This window comes from Pyxicephalus adspersus, chromosome 1 (assembly GCF_032062135.1).
Source record: "Pyxicephalus adspersus chromosome 1, UCB_Pads_2.0, whole genome shotgun sequence".
NCBI lineage: Eukaryota > Metazoa > Chordata > Amphibia > Anura > Pyxicephalidae > Pyxicephalus > Pyxicephalus adspersus.
Window position 1 is genome coordinate 112,579,553 of NC_092858.1, and position 9,797 is coordinate 112,589,349.

General features: G+C 35.1%; 1 protein-coding gene across 4 annotated transcripts in view; it reads right to left on the reverse strand.

Annotated features, from left to right (window-relative positions):
* Nucleotides 1-1,046: 1,046 nt before the first annotated feature.
* Nucleotides 1,047-9,797, reverse strand: part of FRS3 (fibroblast growth factor receptor substrate 3) — a 47,474-nt gene continuing 38,723 nt past the window's right edge. For all 4 annotated transcript variants that reach the window (XM_072423972.1, XM_072423963.1, XM_072423956.1 and 1 more), the window contains one exon: nt 1,047-9,767. In XM_072423972.1, the coding sequence (XP_072280073.1) occupies nt 8,772-9,767 (996 nt within the window). In that variant the 3' untranslated portion in view covers nt 1,047-8,771. The remainder of the gene's footprint in view (nt 9,768-9,797) is intronic.

Here is a 9,797-nt window from a genome sequence, read left to right on the forward strand (position 1 = left end):
CTGAAGCAGGATAAACTGTGCTAATGGTATGACAGGAAAGCTAGGAGCTTTCATTATGTGGAGAAGCTGCTTTGACCTGGACCACAGACTTTAGACAAAATTTCTGATACAATTCCCAGATGCCCTTATGAATTGTCACAGGATGTCACCTGACTGCGCAGTGACATCCTGCATAGGATTTTCTGACATACCTTTTTTTTTACTATAAATTCTGGTCCACATAAACAGGGACTCAAAATATAAAAACGTATGTGATTTAAATGCTAAGCCAGCTATGTCCTTTTGATATTAGAAATTTAATTGAATTACTCACTAATCACCTGGTAAACTACACCCCGTTCCAGGTTTAGCTTAGGGGACACTCTCCTTAAAAGGACATTTAGCAAACAATTTGAATAACCTCAAGCAGCAATTTCACTGTTTTACTAAACAATAGTATCTGTTTTGGGGATATCTTCAGAAGACCCCGATTTGTACTGAATAGAAACCAGTCGTTACAGTGTGGGTCAACAGCACTGTAAATACAGAATTGTTTGTGATAAATATGCAGTTCACATATGCATGTTCCTGACGTTGAGAAAAAAATACCGTGATCTTTACTCATGTTATTAAGGCTTGTCTTAAGGGATATCCCTTTAACCCTATCTGTTACAGAACCTTCTGCTGTGTATCTTCCTTATAATTTTCTGACTGCACATGAATAGAAAAGAAGTTTGATGTATTAAAATATAAAAGTATGTCAAAGAATAAATTGTATCTAGCTTGCTGTGCATGACATTTTTTAAAATTAGCAATCTGTTGAAATTACTTCAAAAACTTTCCAATTGTCTGCTTGCCAAATATGGGTTTCCTACACTGCATACAAACCCGTTTGTAAATAAATAAATTGTTATACCACAAGACAAATGATCATAGCTGAATTTCAATACAGTTTACTTCATAAATCTAAATGAAAGGAGGTACTTAAAGCAACAAAATGGATCATTTCTGTATCGCTTTATTCTTTATACTTTCCAAGTGCACAATAAGACAGTAGCTTTCTCCAGTATGTTATCACTGGTTTAGTTTTATTTTCCATTAATAATTTCATAGATGGCATATAAAGAGGTATGGAATGAAAAGGTTCCCAGTGTAGCCTGAAATGAAATTGAAACAGGGAGGTCTCTTCCGCACCTGTGTCATAAATATTTACTATTTAAAATGCACAACACAGATCGGTACAACAGAGTCACAACTTCAACTGGGGATTGCCCAGTGGGCTATTAAATTCACACACCTGTGACTTAAACAGGATAAAAAGAAAATACAAAGTAACAGTATACACACATTGCAGAGAATGTGATTGTACAATATTGCATATAAAATGCAAAACACTGGAGAAAGTAAAAAAAAAATTATATATATATATATATATATATATATATATATATATATATATCAGAGCACAGTCTTTGTACTTGCTCAATGGTTTTGCAAAATGTAATAATGTGTTTTTTTATGTCTGACTCGCCCAAAAATCCAGCTGAGAGCCTGCTGCAAATTTAAAGCTCCCCTAATCTTTTCTTTCCAGAGACAAACAATTTTACATGCTGAATCTATAGTGAAACAAACTTACAAACATATTGTTTTACATGTGGGTTACAGAAAATGTGTAATCCAATCCTAACATACAATAATTAGAACTGGACATTTTTTATTGGGATGCAGTGTTTAGCATTTTAACTAATTGCACAGTAGTTAGGACAGTCTGAAAGCATCATGTTCCTCCACTTAACTAAATAAAGGGATTTTTTTTTTATATTGCTGAAGAGAAAATTTGTGGTATAGAACTTAAGCCCAGGTCTTGGGAAAGATCATATTCCACTTGTAACAACCAATGAGAACCTAAAGCTTTTAACCCAAAGTTACATACACATACCTTACAGATCTCAGAACGTTTCTCCTTGAAGAAATAAACCAAGAGGAAAAAAAAATAAACATATTTCTTTATATCTAATCACATGTCAAACAAGGCAAATTTTGAGTTTCTTAACAAATGAGTCCAGTATTTAAAGTGAAATTAATACAATGAATGCAACTGAATCCTGTGTATAAGCTTTAGAATGTCACAAATTACTACTAATCCAGTTGTCCAAAACCAAAATAAAAATATTATCTGGTCCAAGAGTCAAACATTCAAAATACAAGGAAAATAAATATCAATAAATGATTTAGGTACAATAGACCATAATCTACCACAATATTAAGCCCATGTAAAGGCTTGGTTGGTCCAAGAGATGGCACTGCTTGCCTACCCAATTAAGCAGACAATGGCTCAGACAAGCTAGGTGCAAAGTGCATCTAATAATATACCTGTGCTTCTTTAGGGATAAACTCATACACTCCTTTAATTTCACAGTGGAAACAATTCGACTACAGAAATTAAAAGCTGCTAGCACCTTACATATTTCAGTGTAATGCCACATTAACTTTTAAATATCATTTTTTACAATTAAAGGCAACTTGCCAAATAAGTTCTCACTAAAACTTGAAAAGATGTTTGTCCCTCATTTTTTGCCCATTTTAAATGGTGTTTCAGTTACCATTAAATGTGCCATGGTAATTTTTTTAGATATTTGACCCAATCAAAATGTATATTGTAAACTGTACGAGTTTATCCACTAACTGGTAAAACTGGTTTATCCACTAACTTCACTAACTAGTAAAACACTTAATCATGACACAAGTGTGAATAGCAGCAAATAAAAAAGGTGAAATCACATAAAAACATGTTTGACACATATGGGTAAACACAATGATGATCCATGACAACACATTTTAAAAGAACACAAGTAAACTTTATCACATAATTGATGCAAGTTATTTGTAAGTAATACATTTGGCTGCATCGGCCACCTCTGTTATGCTACAGACTCAACAGTCCATGGACATCTTACCAAGTAATAGGAAATCAAATCTGCCCATAGTTCTGAACTAAAGGCGACAATTATTGCAACAAAAAGTTATAGACTGCAGAAAGTCAGAATAGATACAATTATTTTAAACAATATTTTCGGCCATGGCAAGCACATGGTTGTTGTTGGTGTTAACCTATACCTCAGCTGTAAAAATAATAATGTGCTACAAACTATTTAAGAGATTTACAGCTTGTGTGTGTTCATTCAGTTTAAAATTTAGTGGAAGATATGCAATGGTTTTCTTTTGATTATACTTTTATGTATAAAGTGGGGCTTTGGCAAAGAAGTTTTTCACAGGCTGAAGTCGATTGACAAGTCAATTTAATGCTCCATTAGAGACAAATGAGTAAGCTTTAGCACATTGGTATCAACCTAATACTGTACTCTTAGTAATATATATCCTGAAACTGCTGTTTGATAAAAATGCGTTATTTTAAGGCAGAAAAATAAATATTCACTACATATATTAAAGGAACATTTTAAGTCATGTCATTATAGGAGGAAAGGAAAGCATGATCTACTGATCATGCTGTGGCTGAGCTTGCAATAACAAGCAGGATGTACCTATAGTTAAGCAAGCTGAGAAAGAAACAATGATGGAGAACATATCAAAGAGTACAGATGCATACTGATCAATATGATTATCACTGCAAGTAAAATATGTCATTTTTAAGTAGAGGCGATCTTGCACTAAATTAAACAATTGCAGGTAAAAGCACAGAAAAAAATCAAGGCTTTTGAATGTGTTTTGTCTTTTATAAACAATATTTATTGACTTGCCATGTTCTGTTGCACACCTAAAAATTTATAAAAAATTTGACTTGTCTAGAAAAAGTACATTTCCTAATACAGCCCCTGCCTTCCTGCATGTCACAGCCCTCTCTTATTTTGGAAGAATCTAAATCCATGCTGTGCTTGCCTACTTTACTGTTCCCTCCCTTTACACCCCTACAAAATTTTTTATGTGGCTGCTGGGGGACAAGTTAAGGGGACTAGTGTAGGCTCCAAGTTTGCTGGGGTTCAGACTTCTGCAGCAATCTTAGAGCTTTTGAATGTCTACACAAAGAAAACTTTTACAGGAAAAGCATCCATAAAATACATGAATGCACTTAAAATCTTATAGAAAGATTTTTATTGAAATTATCGGCTGGGACAGGGTTTCTTTATTATGCACTTTGAAGTAGTACAAGATAAAAATGAGGTTTGCCTGTTTAGAAAGCCAACTAGAAATAATGTCCTGGTGTTTAATGTCTAGTGCACAACATTCTAATGTGTTTGTAATACGGAGAAAACAAGTTAAATGGATGTATTTATCGGACAAATGCATAAAATTATAAGTCAGTTATTATGTCTCAATCTTTACAGAGAGTGCCAATCCCCAAAATCAGTAAAATATGTACATAGGAAGAGATGGAGACAGTTTTTTTTTTTTTTTTTTTTTTTAATCGGCAACCATGTATTCCAAAATTAAACATGATTTATGTAAACAGAATGATTATATACAATTTTAATTGTTATGGTCCCTGTTCCATTTTTTGTGTGAGTTTTTTTTTAAACTAAACAAAAGGTTCCTGAATTCTACTCCAAGGTAAAATTCACCAGGTAATTTTAATTGTATTTCTTTTAATGAAAAATTCAAACCTTTTGTACTTTTTTTTTTTTTTTTGGCTTAACACATCCAATAATCTTCTTAATCTGTATAACAAAGTCCCCTCTGTTGGAAGGTCTATCTTCTGTACATCTTCATGTGCACAATTAAGAAGTAGAAGCCTTATTGTGGGTTTTTGCCATATCTTTTTATTACTATATTTGACTGGAGTAATGGCACTACAGGAACAGCAAAAAGGAGGAAATTTGTAAATTTAATACAAGATAAATTTATGGTACAGTTTATAGAAGCCCCAAAAAGAAATGATACTCTGCTGGACCTTGTTCTTTCTAATAATGCAGAGCTTATAACAAATATGCATATAAAAGAGAATCTGGGTAGCAGTGACCATAATATGATTTCATTTAATGTAAGTTGTAAACAGGAAGCAAAAGCAGGAAAGATAAAGACATTTAATTTTATGAGAGCAAATTATTATTAAGGGCAAGCTCTCTGTGACTTGGACTGGGAGACAATATTGTCCTCAAAAAACACAGAACAGAAATGGGAATGTTTCAAGTCTGTTCTACAAAAGCACACTAAAAAATATATTCCAATGGGTATTAAATTTAAGAGGCTAAAATCTATGTGGCTCAAAGCTGATGTTAAAAAAAAAGCCGTAAGGAACAAGAAAAGGGCATTCCAAAAATATGAAAATTAGGGACCACCTTTCGTTACTGACATGGTACAGATGGATTGGCGTAAGGCCAATGTGGTTCCTATCTTCAAGAAGGAGCAAAGTCATTACCAAGTAACTACAGACCGCTTAGTTTAACATCTATAGTTGGAAAGGTCCTAGAGAGTTTGATAAAGAACCACATAGAGGAGTTTCTGCTAGAAAATAATATTATAAATAATAGTCAGCATGGCTTTAAGAAAGACCAAAGTTGTCAAACAAATTTACTATCTTTTTATGAGGAAGTAAATAGGTAGACAGTGGAATAGCAATTGATATAGTGTACTTGGACCTTGCTAAAGCATTTGACACAGCACCCCTCAGACGGTTAATATGCAAGTTAGGGTCAATAGGTTTAGAAAAGTCAATCCGTAAATAATTGAGAACTGGCTTAAAGACCACATCCAGAGAGTTGTAATTATTGATTCATACTCTGAATGGTCTAAGGTTATTAGTGGTGTACCCCAGGGTTCAGTGTTGGAACCTTTACTATAGAACATCTTTATAAATGATATAGAGTTTGGGATTAAAAGTACCATTTCTGTGTTTGCAGATGACACCAAACTATGTAATGAAATCAAGTCCATACAGGTTGTCTATATTCTACAAGCAGACCTGGATGTACCGTTTGATTGGGCAGTATAGATAAATGTAAAGTTATGCACTTGGGGGCTACATGCTACTAACTACATGCATGCTTTATACTGTCTCGCGGGGAATACATTTGGGGAGTCAGAAATGTAAAAGGATCTGGGAGATCATAGAGTTAATAACAGCATGCAATGCCAAGCTGCAATATCTAAAGCTAGTAAAATACTTTCTTGTATTAAAAGAGGAATAGACTGCAGAGATGGAGACATATTCCTGCCCTTGTACAAAGCATTGATCAGACCACATCTGGAATATGCAGTCCTGTTTTGGGCACCAGTTCACAAAAAGGACATTGTGGAATTGGAGAGAGAAAAGAAAAGGGCAACTAAACTAATAAAAGGAATGGAGGAGCTCAGCTATGAGAAGAGATTAGCATAACTGAACCTATTCTCCCATAAGAAGAGATGTTTAAGGGGGGATATGATCACCCAGTATAAACAAATAAATGGTCTATATAGAGAACTCTCTTGCCTATTATTTACTTTTAGATCATTACAAAGAACAAGAGGGCACTATTTGGGTCTGGAGGAAAAGAAGTTTAAGCTCCAGATAAGGAAGGGATTCTTCACTGTAAGATCTGTGAAAATGTGGAATCGGCTCACTCAGGAAGTAGTTTCAGCAACTACTATAGATTGCTTTAAGAAAAAGCCGAAAGCTTTTCTAGAAGCACAGAACATAACTGGGTATTAAGGATTTAAAGTAAAGATAACAGAGACTAGACTGTTGATCCAGGGAACATCTGATTGCCTCATGTAATCATGAGGGAATTTTTTTACCGTTGAATCAAAATTAATAAATTATAATTTATTAATAATTTAGAATTAATAAATTGTACCAGGGTTTTTTTTTGTTTTGTTGGGTTTTATATCTGGGATATGTTTATTTCCCTAGTGGTTGAACTTGATGGACTTATGCCTTTTTTCAACCTAACTTACTATGTAACTATGACCATACAGTACTATTTACACAATAGTCTATTGAACCCAATTACTGTACTTTTCAATCAAGTGACCTTGCCTATAAAATTCTAACCAAACCCTCAATATAACACACCCACCATTACTTTCTAATATGACTGTACTCACTTTATATACAAAGCCTTGTATGCTCATGCCAACAATACAGCTTAGATATGCACTTGTTCTGGAATACCTCCCAACATGGGAACAATACTTCAAATATAGCCTAATTTCCCTAACATATTTTTTTATATTTTTCCACAGTAGTGTCAGATAATTGTCTCATGACCCGAGGAAGCCTAATAGGGTGAAACACATAAGGATTTGAGCCCAAGGACATTCCTTTTAAGTGCTTCAAGTACCCTAGCCTTCTTTGAGAATTTAGGACTTTAAGTAGAATTCAGGAACCTGTTTAGCTTAATGTCCCAAAAAACTGACACCAAATAATGGGGCAGGGATCACAACAATTAAAATTGTGTGTAAAGATTCTGTTTAGAGAAATCCGTTGTTACCTAAATTTTGGAATACATGGTTGCTGATAAAAACCCCTATTTATCTCTATCTTTTCCTTTGTATAAAATTATACCTCTTCAGTTAAGAAACAGATCCTGAATAGCTTAATATTTATGAATAATACTACTGTTGGGAAATACCCTTTCCTGTCTTAGAATAACTTTTTACAGAAAGACAAAATTGCTCTTTAAATCTCAAGGTTTACAAACATTCATTCAAGATAAGGTGACAAAATGTGTAGAATACCCATCCTTTAGAGTGCTGTACAGCAAGTTTAAAACTGGCTATATTCTCAATCTGTACACTATGTACATGTGGGAAAAGTGTGAACAAAGATTTATGTTAAGTAACAGTACATAGAAGGATTTTTTTTAAATGGCAGAAGTATAAATATTTGGCACTTTTCGTTCAAGTAAATGCAAAAATATGGCATCCAGCAAATATTCTCCAGCCTCTAAAAAGATTAGGTTATCCCCCTTACACTTTTTACATTATACTCACAAACACGTGCACACACACGTATATGCACGTGCATACGTGTGTGTGTGTATATATATATATATATATATACACACATATATATACATACGTCTATGCACGTGCATACACATGTATATTATATATATATTAATATATAAATATATATATATATATATATATATACACACACACACACACACACACACTTTCTTTTCAAATGCTGAAGAAGGCTTATTTTTAAATATTAACATAACCTAGATGCAAACAAATGCAATCAAATGGTATATACATTGCCTTCAGTTTGTCACATGCTAAGGTCCTGATGTTTTCACAAGAGGTACACGGTTTAAATAAAAAAAAAATCAAAAATAGTAAACTTAGGCATCTGCCTCAGAGCAAGTACAATTTTTAGGGCACAATATGGCATGGGATGTTTACAAAAATAAATAGAAAAATAAGTTAAATAAATTAATCAGTAACTGCAAAAAATGTAATCTACAAATGCAACAGTAAAAAAAAAATAAATTAACAAAGCAAAATTAAATGTTAAAAATTCACAAATATTTTACTCATCAAGAACATTTTTAGCAAGATGCCAACATGGTTGCAGTCATCAGTCAGACTTTCAGGAGGCCACAGTTATACAGTTGAGGAAATATATGGAGTATCCTTGTGAAGCATTTTACAATCCCTCCACTTTTCTCCTCTTGATAAATTCATGTTCACATTCTGTTCAGTGTTAAGTTTAGTCTGCAGAGGAACACAGCAGAACCTGCACAAACTAGTTTAGGGAAAAGTCAGATATAGGACACAATGAAAGAACAAGTAAGAGCCGCAGGGATGGCTTTTGTAAAAGATCAGAGAGATACCACTAGAATCAGTAGCATTTACAGGGGGAGGTCAGTGCTGTTATGTCTGGTTTTTCTTGAGGTGCCATCATCCCTGGGCATAGCTCTCTGTAGGCTGGACATTGCAGCAGTCTTTTTGAGGTCAATGACAGCATAAGAGTCTGCACACCGCGGTGGATGATTTGGTGCTGGTGTACAAGTAATCTGAGGAATCTGTCTCCCTTTTCCTTCACTTTTCCCCTCCAGCTCCACCTGGATATAGTTGAGCTGCCTTTGCTCAGTACGTGGCCGGCGGAAATCAAAGCTGAAGACATTAGATGGGCAGCTCCTATGTGGCTGGCAGTCAGGACGATGGTGATGGTAACCACCAAATGCAGTGGCGCTCTCAGCATTCACATAGTTTTGCACAGGGTCATCATGGTAACCATTAAGTGATGGAGTCATAGCATCTGCAGAATCTTCCTCTTCTTCTTCATCATCATCATCATCATCTTCAACAGGGTGCATGGACCGGCACTCCCAAACTGGTGGTAGTGGGGGCAGATTCTCATAGTGTAACATTGCTGTCCTGCGATGAGAGCAGCTGTTGTATGGCAGACCTTCTGCTGACAACTTAAGACCCCTGGTACCAGTTCCCCTACGAAGAGCTATACTTCCTGGTGGCACGAGGCCATTAATATTCTCATATGCACACTTATGCGAACCCCACTGATCCTTGCATTCATTGTTGTTGTTATGTGGTGGTATTGGTTCTCGGTCACCAGCGCATACATGACCCTGACAGTCTCTGTGGTGCCTACAGAAATTGTCTCCTCTTAGAGGCATTCTTCTATAGGCTGGAGCTGGCCCAAGCACAAACTTCACTTCTCCTGGTTGCAAAAAGACCTGGGGATTACGTTCTTCAATGGAACAACCTGATCCAAGTATGTGCCTTGGTGGCTCATGGTATGGTCCATGTGCCTCAGGCAAAGAATGCAAGCAATGTCGACCACCTGTTTCCTCTTCACAGCTGGCTGTATTCACATAGGTATGGGACTGAAAAGAAAAAAAAAAAAAGTATGTATA